Source organism: Apium graveolens, chromosome 1 (assembly GCF_009905375.1).
Source record: "Apium graveolens cultivar Ventura chromosome 1, ASM990537v1, whole genome shotgun sequence".
In the NCBI taxonomy this organism is placed as follows: domain Eukaryota; kingdom Viridiplantae; phylum Streptophyta; class Magnoliopsida; order Apiales; family Apiaceae; genus Apium; species Apium graveolens.
Window position 1 is genome coordinate 183,305,305 of NC_133647.1, and position 23,246 is coordinate 183,328,550.

General features: G+C 33.1%; 1 protein-coding gene across 1 annotated transcript; it reads left to right on the forward strand.

Annotated features, from left to right (window-relative positions):
- The first annotated feature begins 18,968 nt into the window (after nucleotides 1–18,968).
- Nucleotides 18,969–19,973, forward strand: LOC141713026 (uncharacterized). Its single transcript, XM_074516222.1, has one exon. It carries the CDS (start codon nucleotides 18,969–18,971, stop codon nucleotides 19,971–19,973), a length of 1,005 nt encoding a protein of 334 aa, XP_074372323.1.
- Nucleotides 19,974–23,246: the final 3,273 nt, after the last annotated feature.

A 23,246-nucleotide genomic window follows, 5' to 3' on the forward strand; every position in this document is an offset into this window, starting at 1 on the left:
ATCAGCGAGGAGTGAAGGCAATAAAATTTTGTATAAAGTGAAAATAAGATGGAAGACTTTATATAAAAATAATGGATGCACGCAGAAACAGTCCGATAACGTTTAACTTTCACTTCACATCGACATAGTTAGGCCAGAAATAGTGTAACATGTTGCATGTACAAAAAACAGGACACTTCTACCTGCATTATTGACACACCACAATAATTCACACCTTGTTGTTACGTGCCATATACTGCAAGTAACAACTCTCTAGCCACTTCAATCGTAGGATTTGAATATGACTCCCATATGTAAGTAGATGGTAATTGCTTGATTAGATGAAATTAACAGTAGATTTGTGAATGTTGATTAGATCGATTATGCAATTAGAAGAGTTTGGAGGAGAAGTACTACTTTAGTGCTGTCGGATCCTAGGTTTCATATCTAATAAAAATTGTACTTTTCACCATGGATAAGCTAACGAATAGAGCCTACTAGCCTACTAGCTAGGTTGCCTATAGCTAGTAGATCTGCTGCAAACTGTCTCATTTTTGCACACCACACGTACCTGCAACCTCTACGTTACAGACTTGTACATTAAATTATTAATAGTATTTTGTATGTGTCACTTTTTCGTTTTGATTTTTACTTTTACTCTTTGAAAAGTGTTTTATACAACTACGCAAAAATGAGTGTATGACTACCTAGGGCAAAACAACAGTGCGCTGTTGCGCTTTCACTATGACTCTATATGCACCTTGCCGCCTCGACATCATCATTTTTATCGTTTTGCAGAAGGTACTGTATATACTATTGATGCATACTCCCTCACTTCCATCGATTTTTATACGTTACTTTTCGGCAAGTTTTTCAATACTCATTTAAAACATAATTTCTTAAAATTTTAAAATAAAAAATTTTGGAATAAAAGTTTCATGTTTAAACTTTTATTCAAAAAAAAAATTTTTGAAAAAAAATTACAGAACTATATTTTACAGAGGTCTCGAAATACGTGTAAATAGTAAACGTATGGAAATCAACGGGACGGAGGGAGTATCAATTTTAGTACTGCACATTGTTAATGGTTTTCTTTAATTGCACTATTTCTTGTTTAATTTTTGGATTTTTCTGATATTTATTCGTGGGGACATGATAAAAGTTTGTGTAATATTGATGGAGAGAGATCATTAAAATGATTGACCTTGTATGCACAAAAATATCTATTAATAAAAATTTTACAACTCGTCAAACATATTTTTTTAGCATGTGCCCTCATCAATCACATTTTTTTAACACTTGCTCATAGACACAAACCGTTAATTTTATGAGTTCAGAAGAATTAATTAAAAAGACGCCCGCAAGGGTTGACTCAGTTGGTTAAAGAGAGGAAAACTAACCTCTTGGTCACAGGTTCGAATCCCACGGGAGGAGAATTTATGATTATGACTCCTGAGCCAGAGTCTGTCGCTTAAATGCGGTTTATCTTGGTTCACGTGGTTTGCAGGCTATTACGTGAACCCGTAGGGTTTACCCAGTACGCACCCGAAGGGTAGCAGCTGCGGGTTACCTACGATAAAAAAAAAGACTTAGTTTGATTAAGTTAATAGAATAGTGATTTTTGAAAACTCCGACAATCATTTTGTTAATATTAAGAAGAGGATATGCGGGGGTAGATAAATTTGTGGCTTTCACATTTTATCATCTTAGTTAGTGGTATATATTATAACTTGGAAGTCGATGAGTTTCTGGTCTGGTGAACGAAAACTGAAATTATGTACATGTCGATTTTCTTTTAAATGCTCTTGTAACACGTTAACATGACCGGATCCAGATTCATCTTAGGGGACCAAATATGTTTTGAAAAAACGGTATTTCTAATTAGCACATAATAAACACTAATTTTCATGAGTTTGGTACATTTTTATTGGTGGAGTTGTTGTAAATGTAGGGATCCATCAATATCTATGATTAGAAAACCAATCAAAATGTACCAAACTCATGGAAGTTAGTGCTTATTGTGTGCACATTAGAAAAACCGTTGAAAAAAATACCCTTATGACTTTTAACTAATTAATAACGCGGGTTAAGCACGGATATGAGATTGAAAATAATATTAATTTATTATTTACATAAAACTAAATCTCATAATATTTCGTGTGAAACATAGATTAAAATAAATAAATGTTGTTAAATTATATAGTTAAAACAAATCGGAATAAGTATAATTATAAAATTTCACCATATAGTTTTTTTTACTAATATGACTTATAAATCTAGTTATAATTCTAGTTATTCACCTAATTATTTTAGGTGTTATATTAATATAACATGTTAACTTTTACAAATACGGTTATTTAAAGAAAGAGTCGATGCTTGGATGAACACTAACAAATAAAAATTAATATAAAAACAAAGTGTACAAGGAGTAGAAGTCAATTCTTGTTAGTTAAGATTGAATTATATAATATTTTAAAAATAGTTATATAATTTTTCTAATGAGTACCAAGATTTGATAATTTTGTATTATAATAAAATATGATTTCACTTATTAGTATAGATAGTTGATAACACGTGCGAAACAGATTAAAATATCGAATTAGTATTTGTAGTGTGAAACACGGATCAAAATTAATATATTAATATGAAATACTAAATCGGTACTTGTAAAGAATAATAAAGTAGTTAAAAAGAATCGAATCAGATATGAAATTTTCCATAATAATTCTAGTTTTGTATTGTTTTACTTATTATAGAAATCTAACATATTAGTTTTATTTTTGTGAAATGAATTGTATAAGTATCTTATTAATGAAATGTTTGTTATTTTAGATAATTTAATATTAATTAATACTGTTTGATAATTATCTTGTAATTTAGTTTTTTCAATATAATTTATTTAATATTACTTAATTATTGATAAAATATTTTTAAATTAAAAGTAAATAGAAGATTGGATGAACACTAACTAATAGAAAATAAAGTTTGGAGAAAATATAAGTCAATTGTGATAGGTGAGTACCAAAATTTAATACTTTTGTACTTGTATACTTTTGTGCTGCAATAAACATGATTTTGCTTATTCATAAATAGTAGATTTTAATTATCATATATGGATGAAATATTTTTTTATGTTAGATCATTTAATATTAATTAATTATTTATAACAATTTTTTTTAAAAATAAAATTAAATAGACACTTGGATAAACATAACTAATAAAAACAAAGTTTAGATAGAATAAAAGTTAATTTGCGTTAAATAAGTACTAAACTTTGGTGTTTTGGTAATTCGGTATTTTTATATACCAATAAAACATGATTTCGCTCAATAAAGAGTATAGTTTTGAAATAATATCCTTGTGATGCGGCACTTTCATATATTAAAAAAAATAATAAATAAAGAATAACAAATTTTATTTTAGGAGTTCTCGCCTAGATTCGCCCCTTTGCATCACAATGATAGTCTCTCTGTCCCAATATACGTTTCCTCTTTTGACTTTCGGTACTGTTCAAGGTAAGCATTGATTACTAATTTACGTCTAACCTATAATATCAAACATAATCATGAGTGATCTCGTTGGATTCGTATTTATCAGTACTTTACAGTGAAATTTTTATATTTAATACTAATACGAATTTAAAGATATTAACGATCAAAAGTGTACATTGACAAACGTGTCCAACACAAAGAAGAAACATTTTTAGGAACAGAGGGAGTAACTAGGAACTCCAAAGCGCTTGACCTTAAATTTTCAATTAAACAAAATCAAAGGTAGCTCATTGCCTCTATATTATGATTACGTACATACACACAGAAATAAAAAAAATCTGTCACTTAATCTATCTATATCATGTCAAGACTCGAGAGTAATGAATTATGTAATTTTCAGGCAATTCTATCATAATACAGGTACGTATCAATGTATCATTGAGTAGCACAAGATATAGAAATGGAGGTGTGGACCAATAGCACACAGTAGTGTACAAATTCAACTGTCGACGATCACGTGACACGTTCCATGAAATGCAAGCGAAAATTATCAGCCACAGCGTACGTTTGTTGGGGGGTGATCACGTGCCGTGACAACTATGCCGGTGATGAAGACGGCTTAACCACTAATTTTAGGCACTAGCTATAGTACTTGTATATTGTCAATCATGCATACAGCTTTGTCGGAATGTTGGTGGTTGTTCATCTACATATTTAATTTAATTTATTATTTTTTTTATTTTGTATTTTTTAATTATTTGACACACTTGACATATTGCAAATTGCAATCGATTCGAAAGCTACGTTTCACAATAATCAACCATCTGCACTACTTTTTGTTATGAACTGAGACATACCAATTTTGATATTTTTCCCTTAATCAAGTATTTAGGGTTTACCTGACAAAAAAAAATATTTAGGGTTCCATCTCTTAGTTGGTAGATGAAATTATAGGTTTCTTCGGAGTCCTGACCAAGTCATTTTGTTATGCACAATTATGTTATGCGGACAGCGGTCTGACCCTAACGGTCTGACCCTAACGCTATGTCCCCGGATTTCAGAAAGAAAATGGTTATTTTTTTGTTTCTTACAATCTTCCCAAAAGTGGGAAAAAATATTTGGAAATATATTTAAAGAGAATTTCTTTATTAATTTTTAACCTTCCTTTTTTTTTTCTCTCCAAAAACATCTTTATGAAATAAGTGATGGAAATATATTCTTGATTTTTCTTTTCTTTTCGCTCCAAAAATGTTTATGGAACACCGTGTAGAGGAAATGCAACTTTTTAGTTGTTACAAACTTTTTTTGTCTTTTTGCTAGTCAAATTGATCAATTTTTTATTGAAGATTAAATTCTATTTTTATATTATTAAAAAATTAAAATTCATATATTAAAATAGATTAAATATTATTTCCAATGCGGTAATTTTTTTTACTTGATTCAATTATTAGATGTTAATAAGTTTTAATTAAACTTTTATTAAGTTGGGCGCACAAAATTAAATATAACAATTACAAAGAGACAAAGAAAGTAGTTATAAACCTGATCTAGGCAGTTTTATATCATTAAAGATTAACTTCACCTTTTTACCATTTATTTACCCTGTGCTCCCAAAGTTACTTGCTAATCCAGAATCTTTGTTTTGTAATTTGATAAATTTTCGAAAAATTAATAAAAATCAGAATGTTAGGGTGACCACACACACTTGAGACACGCAAATACTGCATATGTATATATATATATAGGATCTATCATTACGATTGTTCATGAACCGAACTGTCGTGAACAAGCTCGAATTCGACTCGTTAAGAGCTCGTTCGGCTCGACTCGTTAATGAACTCGAACTCGAGTTCGAACAAACAAATGTGTTCGTTAAGCAAAACGAGCTCGAGTCGAGTTTTGGGTTGTTCGGCTCGAGCTCGGCTCGGCTCGGCTCAAGTTCGCTCGTTAAAATTCCAAAAAATTGTAATATATCCTAAATATTTTTATATAGGTGTGATTTTTTTATAAAAAAACAGAATTCACTGTATTTATTTTCATATTCCAACGATTATTTTGCATATCATATGCGCTATATTTTGACATGATTTAGAAATTTTTATTTTTAGTTTCTAAATTTAAAATCCGGCTTCATAATTATATTTTAGTTAAGAGTTTTAAAAAAAATATTTTTCATCGATTCAACTGTATGAATGTCATAAAGTATATACTTTCACAATATAACTAAAGTTTCAAATCAAAACAATTTTATTTGATTTTCTATTTTAACGGTCAATTATTAGTTTGACTAGTAACCCTAACTACTGTTTATTCCTGATTTGTTATTTCGATTTTTAAAAATACTTTATATCGATCCAACCGTATAGATGTCATTAAATATATATTTTATTGATATAATCAAAATTTCAGATTAAAATAATTTTATTTGGTTTGCTATTTTAACAAATAAACATTAATTTGACTAGTATTAGTAACTAGTGTTTAGTCCTGTATTGGTGTCTCGACTTATTTAAAATTATTTCTAATTGATCCAAACTTATGGATGTAAAAGTAAATATATTTTAATGATATAATGAAAGTTTCAAATCAAAATAATTTTATTTGGTTTGTTATTTTAAGAGTCAAGTATTAGTTTGACTATTACCGATAACTAGTGTTTAGTCCTGATTTGTTATTTCGATTATTTTAAAAATACTTTATATCGATCCAACCGTAAAAATGTTATAAAATATAACCAAAATTTAAGATCAAAATAATTTTATTTGGTTTGCTATTTCAACAGTCAAACATCACTTTGACTAGTACCAGTAACTAGTGTTTAATCCTGTATTGGTGTCTCGACTTATTTAAAATTATTTCTAATTGATCCAACCGTATGGATGTCAAAATAAATATATTTTAATGATCTAACCTAAGTTTCAAATAAAAATAATTTATTTGGTTTGTTATTTTAACAGTCAAATATTAATTTGACTATTACCGCTAACTAGTGTTTAGTCATGAATTGGTGTTTCGAGTTTTTTAAAAATATTTTCCATCGATCCAACCGTATAAATGTTAAGATATATATATATATATATATATATTAGTGTTATAACCAAAATTTTAACAAATATTTGATAAATTATTTTCACAGTCAAATAGCGGTTGACCTGATTTTATTTCTGGCTCAGCTCGTTTATGTTGGCGAACAAGCTCGTGTTCGGCTAGTTAGTTAACAAGCTCGAGATCGAACACGATTTTTGTTCGATAAGAAAGCTCGGCCCGACTCGGTTTATCAGAAAAAAAATTAAAACTCGGCTCTGTTCGATCAAAGCTCGGCTCGGCTCGGTTTATCAGGAAAAAAAATTAAAACTCGACTATGTTCGATCAAAACTTGGCTCGGCTCGGTTCGTGAACAGTCGTGCCTATCATGAATCACTTCGTTAGTCGTTAGATAAGTAGTAGATTTAATATTAGTATGTTTTTTGAAAGTTTCTACTTTGAAGACGAATAGCCATTATTGCGTGGACAAAATAACATGCACTATGTAATCGTAATGTGCCAACTGACGGGGATGTGAAGCTCTCTAGCTCTCCATCTATCACTTTCATGCACTCACTCTGTATCATCATCAATTATATGTAGATATAGTAATTATATAATTAACCAGCTCATGTATGGAATTTTTTCATTCTCTTTCCCCACTGGCAGAGTTGGTGGGTGAGCTGACATTGCCACTTCACATTCAGCACTTGGAATCTTTCTTGATTTTGCTCCCTTCATTAGAAGCATAATCTCATTAACTAATCGGGTTTTCTAATGTGTGTTTAAGAACACATAATAAGCACTAACTCACATGAGTTTGGTGCATTTTGATTGGTCCTCTAATCATAAATATTGATGGACTCCCCTGCATTTACAACAACTCCATCAATAAAAATACATCAAACTAATGGGAGTTAGGCACACATTAGAAAGACCGTTAACTAATTGTATACTAAACACTCTTTGCCAAAACATTCCAAGTATAAATTCAATATTAGGTTCATAAATTATACTCTTATAGTTATAAAGTTGCGATAGGGGCTCTATATATAAGTAGGATCCACTACCTTTGTGCCCCGTTTTTAGGGGCGGATTCATAACTTATTTTCTAATTATTTTTCGGAGGGACGTCGTTAAATTTTGATAAATATCTTTATATTTTTTTAATTTTACGTGAACACTTATGTGTTAGTGTATTTAAATTTTTAATAATAAAAAGATGTGAAATTTGAGTTTTGGTTAGGTTACGTGTTAGTCAATATTTTTTATTACATCATTTTTATTTTTTGTTTCGACGATAATTTTAAACCATTCTAGTCTCACTTTCTTTTCTAGATCTGAATGTATTTATAAAAGTCTGCATTATCTTAAAAAAAAATTAAACTTTCGATCGATCTCCCTCCCACGCAAGAAAAATGAGGGAGATGACATCGCATTAAGAAAGACATCAGATACATTTATTTTAGAAGAATTCATAAAATCTTAATAAATTTACAATTCTAAACTTAATTCCACGAAGTAATTAGGAATATATATTTCAAACGTGTTATGTATTAATAGATGACTCTTAGCCTTTCATATGATTATCTTAATTACTAGCAACCTTTGACTCTCCATTTTCCTTGTAACATCCATTCTACTAGCCTATATAAGGCTTGCTTGTACTTTGTTTATAATATAGAATAACAAGATGATCTATTTCATTATTATCTAGTTTTCTCTCAATCTCTCTTATATATATTATATATAACACGTTATCAGTACGATTTGCTTATAAAATAAGGAGATCAATTTTACTTAAGTGTTGAAAGGAGATCATCAAAGTGTAAATAGGTGTTGGAAATTCAAGAAGAAAAAGATTCTACGTTATTTCAGTTTGTCCACCAGGTAAGTACGCTATTTTTAGTTTACTTTGCTTCGGTTGCAATTGGATGATCTTTATGTGCTTGTTATGTGTATGATTCTTGTATATTTTGTATCTGATTCTTTATTCATCGGAATTTATTGAGTTTATACTCATTGTAAAGGCTTTTTGATTATCTACAATCCTTGTTCTTTGCGTTTTTCCAAAATCTGCTTATAAGTATGTCAAAATCTGCATTTTGTGTAATCTGATTGTATGATTCAGGATGATATGCAGTGACTTCTAAAATTTATATTAAATTGAATATTAGTTCAAATATTATAAGCCATACCATTCTGAAAATATCTTTTCGATATATACCTTTTGTCATTACATTTCATTACCATATAATGCGATTTCGATGTCTTAAATATCAAAATACTATCATAATTAGGAGCTGGTTCTGATTCAACAGTCCACAAATATCTGTTTTCTGAATTCGTTACTTGTTCATTTTCAACGAGCCTTACCATTATGGAAAGGTCCCGGAATTTTCTACATTTTTCGTGTTTTAAATTTTTTCAGATAAAATCATTCTCATAGAGTAAATTGGTATTCTTTGAAACTGATCAGATTTGACTTTATCATAATTAGCCATTTTATACAGTAGATTGCATTTAATGTACCATTAGATTGAATTCAATGCACCATCATCTTGTTATATTATCACGCGTTTTTAACTATTAATGCATATGTGTTTTCCTTGCATATTTTTAAATATTGACCAAATGTGCTTATTATAAAAGTGTTAACGAAGCATGCACACGAAAGAGAACCAATTTGAGATACAGCACAAATTCATGGGCATGATATAAATTCATGGCCATGAATTGTTTCTGATTTTTTTTATTATGTTTATTATACATGTGAAAAATAAAATTTTGGTGAACTTCTAAATTAAGATATATCATTAACTTGATATTAATGTGTATTATCCTTTCGTTTTAGTAATCAAAATGTCGAATCTTACAAAACTTGAATTCAACGCACTTCATGTCACCAAAAAAAATAATTTGATATGGATTCTTGATGTTGAAATCCATCGTAGTGCAATTGTCCTTGGTGACACTATAAAAGAGGGAAATAAAACCTTCGAACAAGATAAGGCAAAAGCCATGATATTTCTTCGCCACCACCTTGATGAAGGATTGAAAACTGAATATTTGACTATTAAAGATCCATCAACACTTTGGAAGGATCTCAAAGAAAGATATGACCACAAAAAAATGGTGATACTTCCTAAAACTCGCTATGATTGGCTACACTTGCGATTGCAAGATTATAAAAGTATGAGCGACTATAACTCTGCCATGTTTAAGATTACATCTCAATTGAAATTATGTGCCGAGAATATCACCGATAAAGATATGTTGGAAAAAAAACATATTCCACTTTCCATGTAAATAATATGCTCTTGCAGAAATAATATCGTGAACGTGGATTCACAAAAAAAATTCTGAGCTGATTTCTGTTTTGCTTCTTGCTGAACAAAATAATGAACTTTTGCTGAAAAATTATCAAGCACGTCCAACTGGCTCAACATCATTCACTGAAGTGAATGCGGTGACTAATAATGAATATAGACATAATAAAACAGTTGGACGTGGACGTGCCCGTGGTCATGATTTTGTGCATGGTAGAGGCCGTAATCAACAAAATTCCCACAACTTTAAAAGAAAGCCTTACTACTAGAAACAGATAATAAATGAGGAAAAATCCGAGGGAAGTACAATGGCTAAAATGGGTGAAAGTACTTGTAGTCGATATGGAATGAAAGGTCACTGGAGAAGTACATGTCATACCTCCAAGCACTTTGCTGACCTATATCAAGCATTTTTAAAGAATGTTGAAACTAATTTCACCGAACAGAATGATCCTTTGGGGATTTCCCATCTTGAAGCACATCTTGGAAGTGATGATCAAGTTGATCCTTCGGCCTTTACTCACATGGAAGTTGTTGATTTCTTTGAAGATGTTGATGTGAATATGCCTAAATTTGGTGGTGATGAGCCTAAGAATAACTAAACAAGGCCTTACATTGACTTTTGAACTATGATAATCATCCTTATCAGTTTCTTATATAATTTTCTTTTCGATAATGAAGTAATTGAGATGTTCTACCTCTACTTTTAATTTTATTTTTTTCGTGAAGAAATATGGCCAACAGCCTCTCATCATGTGTTATAAAAATAAGAAATCTTTTTGTTTGGCGAATAGTGCCACAACACATACAATTTTGAAAAATAAAGCATATTTTTCGCATCTAACATTAGTCAAAACTAATGTAAATACAATATCGGGTGCATCAGATATAATTGAAGGCTCCGGAAGAGCAAGTATTGTGCTACCCAATGGTACATGTTTATTGATTAAAAATGCAATATTTTCCACCCGATCGAAAAGAAATCTTTTGAGCTTTAAAGATATATACCACAATGGCTATCATATTGAGACGACAAATGAACGTGATAATGAATATTTATGTATCACGACTATAGTCTCAGGGAGGAAACATGTGATAGAAAAACTCCCATCATATAATTCTGGATTATATTATACTTTCATAAATCCAGTTGAATCACACATGACTATTAATATAAGATCTGTTGACCCGACAAATTTTACTATATGGCATGATCGTTTAGGCCAACCAGGTTCAACAATGATGCGAAGAATTATTGAAAATTCAAATGGATATCCACTCAAAAATAAAATTGTTCCATTGTCCAAAGATTTTTCATATGTTGCTTGTATGTAAGAAAAATTGATAACAAAACCATCTCCTGTGAAAGTTGGCATTGAATGTCCAACATTTTTGGAGCGAATTCAAGGAGATATATATGGATCAATTACCCCATCTGGTGGCCCATTTCAGTACTTTGTGGTACTCATTCATGCATCAACAAGATGGTTACACGTTAGTTTATTGTCCACTCGTAATGTGGTTTTTTCATGACTCCTTGCTCAAATAATCCGATTACGAGCACAATTTCCTGATTATAATATAAAGAAAATAAGATTGGACAGGGTAGGAGAATTTACTTCCCAATCTTTTAAATATTATTGTATGTCTATTGGGATTGAAGTGCAGCATTCCGTTGCCCACACACACACTCAAAATGGTCTTGCTGAGTCTTTCATTAAAAGGCTACAACTAATTGCGAGACTATTACTTATGAGAACAAATTTACCAACTACCTCTTGGGGACATGCAATATCACATGCGGCTTCTTTAGTTCGGTTAAGACCGACTTCTTATCATAAATATTCCCCAATGCAACTGGTAAATGGTCAAGAACCAAATATCTCTCACTTGAAATTTTTTGGGTGTGCAGTTTATGTTCCAATATCCCCTCCCCAACAAACAAAAATGGGACCCCAAAGAAGATTAGGGGTATATATTGGATTTGATTCTCCCTGGATTATAAAATATTTGGAGCCCAAGATTGGAGATTCATTCACAGCAAGATTTTCCGATTGTCAATTGATGAGATAGTTTTTCCTGCATTAGGGGGAGATAAGACAATATTTGAAAAAGAAAAGCAAGAAATTTTGTGGAATGCAGTATCTCTGTCTCATTATGATCCTCGAACTAATCAATGCGAACTTGTAGTTCAAAAGATTATCCACCTACAAGAAGTTGCAAATAGATTGCCTGATGCATTTACTGATGTCAAGAATGTGACAAAGTCACATATAACAGTTGTTAATGTTCCTTATAAAATTATACTTCCCGAAGAAGATAATAAAATCATGCTAGCAACTGAGTCTAAAGCACGCCAGAAGCGTGGTAGACCTATTGGATCCAAGGATAAAACTCCAAGAAAAACAAGGAAACTTGATAAGAAAGTTGGAATATCAAATTACATCATAAATTTGATCACTGAAGAGACGTCTTCCAAGGATGATAAAACACCTGAAATTGTTGATAATGAAGAGATCTCGATAAATTATGTCATTTCAGGAAAGAGATGGAATAGATAAGAAATTGTCATGGATGATATATTTGCATATGCAGCTGCACTTGACATTTCTGAGGAAATCGAGGATCATGAACCTAGATCGATCTATGAATGTAAAAGAAGAAATTATTGGCCAAAGTGGAAAGAAGCTATTGAAGCAGAATTGAAATCACTTGAAAAATGCCAAGTTTTTGGACCTATTGTCCAAACAACTGCATGTGTAAAACCCGTTAGATATAGATGAGTATTTGTGCGTAAAAAAATGAGAAAAATGAAATTGTGAGAAACAAGGCACGCCTTGTTGCTCAAGGCTTCTCACAAAGGCTGGGAATCGATTACGAAGAAACTTATTCCCCGATAATGGATGCAACAACATTCAGATTTTTGATAAGTTTATCAATTCTAGAAGGGCTCTGAATGAATTTAATGGATGTTGTGACTGCCTACTTGTATGGGTCACTCGATAGTGACATTTACATGAAGATCCCTGATGGATTAAAAATGCCTGAAGCATATAGTTCAAGACCCCGAGAGATTTACTCAATTAAATTATAAAGATCATTATACGGATTGAAAAAATCGGGTCATATGTGGTACAATCGTCTCAATGAATATCTTTTGAAAGATGGATATACTAATAATGTAATATGTCCATGTGTTTTTATTAAAAGGACAAAATTGGGGTTTACTATCATTGCAGTATATGTTGATGATTTAAACATCATTGGAACTCCAGATGAACTCCCTGAGACGATTGGATATTTGAAAAGAGAGTTTGAAATGAAGGATTTGGATAAAACAAAACTCTGCCTTGGTTTTCAAGTTGAACATTTATCTAAGGAATCTTTGTCCACCAGTCTTTATATATTGAAAAGATTCTTAAACGGTTTATTATGAATAAGACATATCTTGTGTGTACACCCATGATTGTACGATCATTAGAAAAGAATAAGGATCCATTCCGCCCAAGAGAAAAGGGAGAAGAAATTCTCGATCCTGAAGTTCTGTATCTAAGTAAAATAAAACATGTTTTATTATACATGTTTTGACATAATAATAAATTAAGAGCGTGTTAATCTTGAAGTTTCAAAATGATAATTTTATTCAATCTCCACTAACCTATTCTATAAAGTTCTAACTAATTTTGCAGGCGGAAAGTGATAGGGAATCAAAAATTGAATAAATTAAATGGAGATTTTCTTTTGCTATGAATTTAATTGGTGCAGACAATTTTTAACGAGGCAGCATCACGTGCAAGAAATGATGATTAAAGGAATCCAACATATTTCTTTACAAAGGCATTTCCTACCACTCCATTCGAGAAATTAGTACACATAATCGGGATGTGCAGACTTTGAGATCTATGTTGATATTTATAGTCATGTCAAAATGAGGGGGAGATATAATACGCTCATTATTACACGTGCTTAACACATGTACTCTTTTTCCTTCACTAGGGTTTTTCCCACAGGATTTTTCCTAGTAAGGTTTTAACGAGGCATGATGTTTTTATGAGTAATCTAAGGGGGAGTGTTATGTATTAATAGATGACTCTTAGCCTTTCATATAGTTATCTTAATTACTAGCAACCTTTGGCTCTCCATTTTCCTTATAACATCCATTCTACTAGCTTATATAAGACTTGCTTATACTTTGTTTATGATATAAAATAACAAGATGATCTATTTGATTATTATCTAGTTCTCTCTCAATCTCTCTTATATATATTATATATAACAAAACGCCAATTATAACAGTAGTTTTGAACAACAATCTTTTTTTGCTTCAAAATAAAGTCAAGCCGTTTCACCAATCATGCATATAACTTAGAAAATAGTGCTATTATTATGTCACGCGAGGTGTCTCACATAATGTCGAATACCAAAGCTCACCATCACCATATACTATAGTCATGACTCATGTGCCATAAGTCCTTTCTGGATTTTGCTACACAAAAGCAAAGCACGAACCTAAAGTTGGATCAGATGTGACTCGTGCCAACTAGCCCAATACTCCATATTTGTACTCCCCGTAAGCGTAGTTATAGAAATCGACCGATTTTTCAAAAATTATATATAAATTATATACGAATCGAATAAAAATATTGGTCTGATTTCACCGATAACTCGATAAATTGACAAATCATCCAATTTTTTAGAAATCTCTCAATAAATTATAAATCGATATTTTCCGAAATCTATAAACATATGTATAAATAACAGTTGTATATGCAAATAGTTTATCAATTTTGACCCGTAATGAAGCCTAATATGTTAAGAATGTAATATTATTCTTGTATACACAATATTGATTTGAAAGTTGTTAACTGCTGATCTTACATTCGTCTAAAAGGATTTTTAGTTGCCGTGATATCTAAATCTATATAGGATAAGTGTCAATTATGCTGCAATTAATGTATACATATTAAAATGAAAAACTATTGGTGTCCATAGTGTAAGTTATGTTCCGTCATCTTCACAGTTTATTTTTCTATTTTGGCGACGCTTGGATGTCAATTTGTTGTTACTCTCGTTTTCAACAAAAGTCGTCTAGATAGCTTATAATGCGGAAAATGTACATATATTATGTAATTAAATTATTTAAAGTAATATCAATCGTCAAGGGTATACTTAATTGTTTGACATCGACTTGGACGATATAACCGGAACAAAATGGTTGATCTTAATTCAACAATTCATACCTTTCAAAATAATAATAAAAATTCAACAATTCATAAAGATGCATTTTTATTCAAGAAATTGACTATAATTATACCAAGAATAAACCACTAAAATAAGTAGTTCAATAGCACTGCCGACAATGGTTTGATATATAACATAAGGGACGAAGTGAATGGATGTCCTTGCTATGGATATTTTTCCCATCAAAGGGGAGTAATCTGTCCTATTTAAATTCTATTCATTATTTTTTAGCATATTTTTTAATATTCTTGTATAATAAAATTTTATAATATATTTTTTTAATTTTTTAATATTATAAAATTATATTTTGTAGAAGTCTCGAAATACGTACAAATAACAAACGCATACAACTAACGGGACGGAGAGAGTATAGTTTTTCAAGACTTAAGGCACTGTAGCTGAATTTCAGTTTGACTATCAGCCCATTTTTTTCTGACAGAATTTTGACAAGCAGATGTGCAGAACTATTTAAAGTCCTGGAAGACAGTCACAGATAATACCCACTGCATAATCTTTGACATGGTTGTCTGATAGCCTAATTTTTACGATCCAAATACCCACTGGCCACTGCATTAAAATTCAAGTGGTCTGGTACTGCAAGAAAGTTGTGAGCAGCAGCTTAATACAAAACACATACTATACTATGCATTAAGAACTAAGCTCTAATAAAATTAAAAAGGGAATCTGAACTGGGCAATGATATTCTTGCTGGGTGTCCACATCAAAGTTCTTTGCTGCTGACAGCCTTTTTGTTTTCAGGACCGCTGAATCTGGCATCAAACTGTTAATTTATTACAATTAGAATTACTTTCTGTATATTATTCATATCACAATATATGTGAATTCATGTTTGACATAAGTTCAAAGAAATATAAAACTAGAAGAATGTTGTACATTAAGGTAGCCAGAGTAAAACCAAAACAATTGGCAAAATCCACATTTTTAACGAGACATGGCATGACACTTATTTGAGTAAACACAAGTAGCTGATGGAACATATAAAAATTAAAAAAAGCAAAATATATAATGGGAAATATTTCCTCTCACTCCAGACCTCTTATTCCCTGTTCACCGTTCGCTCTCTACCTCTACTCGTTATTCATAATTAAAAATGTTAGGTGATCTTTAATCAAGAACGTGGAACATATCTTGTTAAAAAGAAGACATGAAGCAGATAAAGGTGCTCCAAGAAAACAAGTGAATTGATAAAATCCGGGGCTCTCTTTTTGGCTAAGTTAAGGACTTGTTGATTTAGATGACCCTTGATTTTGAGATATTAAAGGTCGTTACGAGGAGTGAGGGACATGGAGGAGGTGCCAAGGAAATCTAAAGATCGATGGATAAAATAAGATCAGTTAGGAGTAGCAAATGTGGTACGTTTAGGAGACCGCCAGTATATGGATAGGATATGGTATTAATGAAAACCCGTGCATCGCACTGGATTTATGCTAGTAACGATAATCACAAAGCAACTGTAAGTTATCTTGTATGTCGAAATTGGGGAGCTCTAGTATCTCTCCCTCTCTCTCTCTATTCTCGATCTCTCCCTCTATCTTCTTATTCTCTGTATTATTTAACCCAAGGAGTTGGGCCTTTAGCTTCCCCAGGCCCAAATATATCAGCCCACTCCGTTCTTTTTCTTTTTACGATTTTTACTTTTGTTCAACCATCATTTTTATTTCAAACCTTAGTTTAACGTAAAAATATATAGTTAACCGTTTTTATACAACTAGACTATACCCGATGTACGGCTTTTTAAATTTTACCTTTTAAATTTTTTAATTTTTTTTAATATTTCTAAATTTATATGTATATATTTATCTTTATTTTTGACATTATTACATTTCATATTTATTTGTCATAGTTTGTAATATTGTTACAATATATATACATGTATATTGAATTACGGTTATATATAGTACAATAAATAGTATAATATATAATCATGTTTATCTACTTTTCTATCATTATATCATATTTTAGTTTTTGATTTACTGTAGAACAATGCAATCTTTTTTATATTTATGATGATTGGTAAAATTTCTAAGCATATTCTATTTAAGATTGTATTATGACTTTGTTTCACAATTGGTATTTGAATAATATAAAAATGATGTAATCATTTTTTATTTATGACTGTTTTAAAAATATATTAATTCTAATAAGATATAATCCAAAACCTTATATTTTTAATTAGATCAAATCAACGGTTGATATTATCTTTGCGGTACAGAACCAAAATTTTAAATAAAAAGCTCCTTACGCTTATTATATATAAAGGATATAATTTATTTATTAAGGAGTTTATTATGTTACAATTTACGAATGCATATTTTAATTTCAACTACTTTTATTTTATTAAAAAAGTATCTCATTCTGTTTTATCGCCGCTAAACTATCTATAATAATTTTAAAGTGTTATTTTTTGGTTTCTTTCTTTTATTTCATGAAATCTTAACAATGCAATTCTTCTTAAATTATAAGAAAGAATATCCAAAATATACCACTTTTCAGATTCAAGTGCTAAAAATGCTTGTATGCGTGAGATTTCCCCCTAAATACCTACGAATTACGCATTTTTAGTATGCATATTTGGTGTTTTTAAAATTTGTAAAGAACACGATGTTTTTTTTAATTTAGTAAGAATACGCATCTTTATAATGCACATTCGCTAAAAATAAAAAAAGAGACATGCATATTCAACATACGATATTATATTACGACCGACAACTAACTTTTGCCTATATTATATAATATTAGAGTAAAGTGCACTTTGTGTATGTGCATTATGTGTGTTGGGCCATTTTAGATACTATATTTTAAAAACTAACATTTTGTGTATATGAATTTTAAATGTTTTTGTAGTTAGTGTACGTCATTTAAATAACATTAACTCCGTTAATTTTGCAGGGGCAGTTTTGTCTTTTACATATGTCATCCCTGGCTATGCACCCAAAAGTATTAGCTTAATTCGTTTGACAGTTGTGATGATTAATGAAATTCTATCTTCCGGCTTTTACGACTCCTTAATTCCAAAAAACTTACTCGCCTATTCAGACCCAAACAATATTCCCATCTCGTTTCATCACATTCACGTATTCAAACCCCACTCTCCTCCGACTCGCCATTCTTAATTCGCCTCTCACTCATATCACCATCGATTTTCCTCAACTTGAGTCATGTTTGTACCAACTCACTACAAATTTGACTAGACATTCTCAACTCAATACGGCCATTTCCAGCTCCTCCTCAATTCCCCCAATTTCCCCCTTATTCTCATAGGTAAGTGCCCATTTCTAAAAACTTGTTAAACTTATTTATTCAACCCGAATGCGAAATGGGTCATACCCATTTTGTGAATCGAAGGATTTGATTAGTAGTGTTGTTGTTGAGGTTTGTGTTGTTCGTTTGGTTGGTGAAATGTTGGTTGAAGATGTTGAATTGGGTCTGAGTGATGAAGGAGCCCACATAATCGATTTGGTAGTAGATGTGGCAGAAGTCAAGCAACTTAGTAGAGAAGACAAATCAAGGACCACGCCCAGTATGGTACAAGGGGTGGTATAGTATTTTCCATATTCAGTTTGTTAGAGAATGTAGTAGAGACAATGCTATAAGCTAGCAGTACTGTGATGTTTGTTTTTCAATCAATGAATGCATATCTTTTTGTGCAAGTCTAGCTGTTTGCTTTCTCTCATTCTTTCTTGTATGCAATATGCTATTCATGAACTCTTCATGATATCAGAGCTGTGTTGCCAGTGTTAGAGTATAGAGAAAGCTTGCTTAGTGACTTTGCAAGATTCATTCAGATTCCTTCGGGGTTTTTTTTATAGTCGAGTGAGTGTGGTTCTTGTTATATTTCATTCAGATCTGTTTCTGTGAGTTTCTTCTTCTCTGGTATCAAATCATGGCTACTGGAAGTCGATTCTCATTCGCTGATATGCAAAACCCCCTGTTCTTTCACCCATCTGATGGTCCTACCTCTATTTGCGTTCCAAAACTTCAAGGAGCCTCGAATTACAGGGCTTGGCACAGATCTATGGAGATACAACTAGCATCAAAGAGGAAACTGGGTTTCGTGGATGGTTCTGTGAAGAAAAGTGCGATTGATGCAACTGAAGCAGCCCAATGGGAGACGTGCAACAATATGATAATCTCTTGGCTTCATAGTAATATAACTGATGCTGTTAAACGATCTGTTTTGTTTATAAATCTTGCAAGTGAAGTGTGGAAACAGCTTGAGAAAAGATTTATGTTGACAAATGGGTCAAGAAAATATAAGCTCAACAAATATCTCTTTAGCCTGAAACAAAATGAGCTGAGTGTGGCTGATTACTATACTTCTATGAGTAGTTTGTGGAAAAAAATTGAGTCTATGAAGGTATTGCCCACTGTTAGCACTGTAAATGAAGAGATTACAGCTCTCTTGAAGGCAATAGAGACTATAAAAGAAGAGGTTCGTTTGTTTCAGTTCTTAAATGATTTCAACGAAGTGTATGGTGCTCAAAGAATCGAACTCTTGATGTTGTCTCCCTTGCCTACTGTGGAGGTGGCCTGTGCTGCTTTCCAGCAAGAAGAGTCACAGAGAGAGGCTTTAAATGTGAGTGCTGAGACTGAGGTTGCTGCAATGTACAGTTTGGGATATGTAGAAAAGAGGACTGGAACTCCGTGCACAGCTTGTGGTGTGAAGGGACATCTATCCTCAAAGTGTTGGACAATTCACGGATACCCGAAGTGGCACTACAAACACAATAGAAACAACTCAAAGGCCAATGGAAGTGGAAAAAAATGGAGTGGAGATAAAATAAAGATGGTCAATGCTGCTCAATCAAGTGGAGGTGAACAGGGTGTTGTATTCTCACTGCAACAACTGCAGCAGTTCTTGGCCATGATGCCTGGAACAGTGAGCTAGGAAGATGAGAGTCCATTCTCTGGTATGATAAATGGTAGAACATGGGGAGCACAAATGAGGAGCTGGATTATCGATTCAGGTGCGTCTGACCACATGACTGCATCTCTTGTGAACTTTGTAAATATTGAAAAGCCCCAGAAAATTTCTCCATCAAACTACCAACTGGAAGTACCACAACAATCACTCATATTGGGGATTTTCAGTTGAAAAGTGGACTCAAAATGTTGAATGTACTGTACGTTCCAAACTTCAACCATAACCTGCTCTCTATTCACAAGCTGGCGAAAGATAATGAGTGTGATATAACTTTTCTGCCTGAAGCATGTATGGTGATTGATTCAAAGACCAGAAGGGTAAGAGCTGTGGGTAATGTGCACAAGGGCCTGTACTACCTGATGAATAAAGATGGGGATCAACATGGAAAGAATGTGCAATGCCACCTTGCTGATAATCAACAATCTCATCAAGATGTCAACTGTGAGAAGATGGATGAATTCAGTGTGTGGCATCACAGGCTTGGGCACACACCTGGAGCAAAACTGAAGCTTATTCCAAAATTGGGTCAGCAATGGAAGGATCAAGACTTGGTGTGTGTGACTTGCCCGATGGCAAAGCTGACCAAACTTCCATTCAATCTCAGTGATTCTAGAGCTTTTTCTAAGTTTGAACTGGTGCACGTAAACACTTGGGGGCCTTACAAGGTGTGCACTCGAGGGAAATACAGGTATTTCTTGACTCTCGTTGATATTTATTCTCGAGTTACTTGGGTCTATTTGCTGCAAGCTAAATCTGAATTCTTAGTCACCTTGATTGCATTTTATAATTATGTTAAAATGCAATTTAATGTGGGAATCAAGCACATTATATCGGACAATGCTCCGGAGTTCTCTGATAAATCTTGCAGGGAATTCTATGCTAAATTCGGCATAAAACACCAAACCTCGTGTGCTTATCATCCACAATAAAATGCCCGTGTGGAGCGTAAATATCGACAAATTCTCGAAGCTGCTAGAGCTCTAAAGTTTCAGGCTGGTGTTCCCATCTCTTACTAGGGAGATTGCGTCCTCACTACTGTGTATATCATCAATCGAATTCCCACAATAGCCCTGGAAAATAAGGTCCCATATGAAGTGCTGTTTGAAAAACCTGTGGACTACAGCAACATGAAGATATTTGGATGCTTGGCATTCTCAGCAAACCCTGTGCACAAACTTGACAAATTTCAACCTCGAGGCATCCCTTGTGTAATCCTGGGATCTCCTCCAACCCAAAAGGGGTATCGATTGTTGAATCCGGTCTCCAAAGAAACACTGTGTCTAGAGATGTAATATTCAATGAGAAGGTGTTTCCCTATAACACAAATCAGTCAATCCCTTACATGCCACCTCTGCCATCTCTTGAAAATTCACCTCGACCCAAGGTGTTCGATGACTTCTTGTACACTGAGGGACAACGCCAATAACAACAAATAATTGAAGAAGCAAGAATGGAGGATGAAGGAAATGGTGAAGAATCAACTGAAAATTCTGAAGTTGAGAAAGAGAATAACACAAACGAAGAAGTGATTGACATACGGAGATCCACTAGACCAAGACATAGACCTACTTGGATGGGAGACTATGTAACTAATGCCATATCAGCTTCTGTTGCAAGTCAGCCAGTCGAACCTGAATTTTGTTACTTCGTGTCAGTATTGACTAATAATCAAGATCTAGTGTCATTCAATCGAGCTGTGCAATCTGATCACTGGGTAAAAGCAATGAATGCCGAGCTTGACGCACTTGAAGAAAATAAGACATGGGATATTGTTGATTTGCCTCATGGAAAACATGCCATTGGATGCAAGTGGCTGTATAAGATGAAATACAATCCTGATGGAATAATAGAACCCTACAAGTCTCGTCTAGTCATTCTTGGATGTCATCATATTCAGGGCATCGACTTCACAGAAATTTTCGCTCCTGTTGCGAAACTAACGATTGTACGAGCCCTTCTTGCTGTTGCAGCTATGCAAAAGTGGCATGTATATCAAATGGACGTTAGCAACGCGTTCCTTAATGGTGATTTGAATGAGGTGGTGTATATGAAAATGCCACCTGGGTATCTTGGCATGGGTAGTCATATCACTGCAGATTCTCGTAGTGACGGTGCACAGGTAAATCCAATGAAAGTGTGTCGATTGAAAAAGGCCCTCTATGGGCTTCGACAGGCACCACGGCAGTGGTTTGTAAAGCTGACATTCACCTTGAAGATGATGGATTATATCCAATCTAAAGCTGACTACAGCTTGTTCTAATATACTAGGGAGAAGCACATCACTGTTGTGCTCGTGTATGTCAACGATATCCTTATCTCTGGGGACTCCGCAGCCGATATTGAAGGTCTAAAAGCTCTTCTCTCTCAAAACTTTCATATGAGGGATATGGGCTCTCCACGTTACTTCTTGGGATTGAAAATAGATCGTTTTCAATCTGGGTTCTTTTTCTCACAACGGAAATACAAAACTGACTTGCTGAAAGAATTTGGTATGTAAATGTGACACCTTTGAAACTCCCCATGGATGCCCACCTGAAGCTGACCCCACATAAGGGTGAACCTCTAGTTGATCCTACCTCGTGTCAATAACTTGTAGGCAAATTGATCTATCTAACTATAACTCGACCAGACATAGCCTTTGCAGTCCATATCCTTACTTAGTTTATGCAACAGCCCACCTGTGTTCATATGCAAGCTGCTAAGCACGTCTTAAGATATCTTGCAGGCAATCCAAGTCAAGGAGTGCTACTTGCCTCTTCCTCAGCTGCTCAACTTATGGCTTACCGCGATAGTGATTGGGTGAGCTGCCCAACCACTTGAAAGTCGACTAGTGGCTCCTGTGTTCTCCTGGGTAGCTCACCAATCTCGTGGAAAATCAAGAAGCAGTCCCTTGTAGCTCATTCCACTGCAGAATCCGAATATCGAGCCATGGCACTGACTACTTGTGAGATAACTTGAATGCCATCTTTTTTGAAAGACATGGGCATTAGCAAGCTTCCACTAACGCTCCTCAACTGTGATAACAAAGCAGCTCTCTCCATTGCTACAAATCCAGTCTTGCACGAACAAACGAAACATATAGAAATCGACTGCCACTATATTCGTGATAAGATTGCTACAGGGGAGATAGTCACCAAACATGTTCCTAGCTATGCCCAAGTCGCTGATATATTCACAAAACCGTTGTCAGTCAAGCAGCACTATAGCCTTCTAAACAAGCTGGGAGTCACCTCTCCG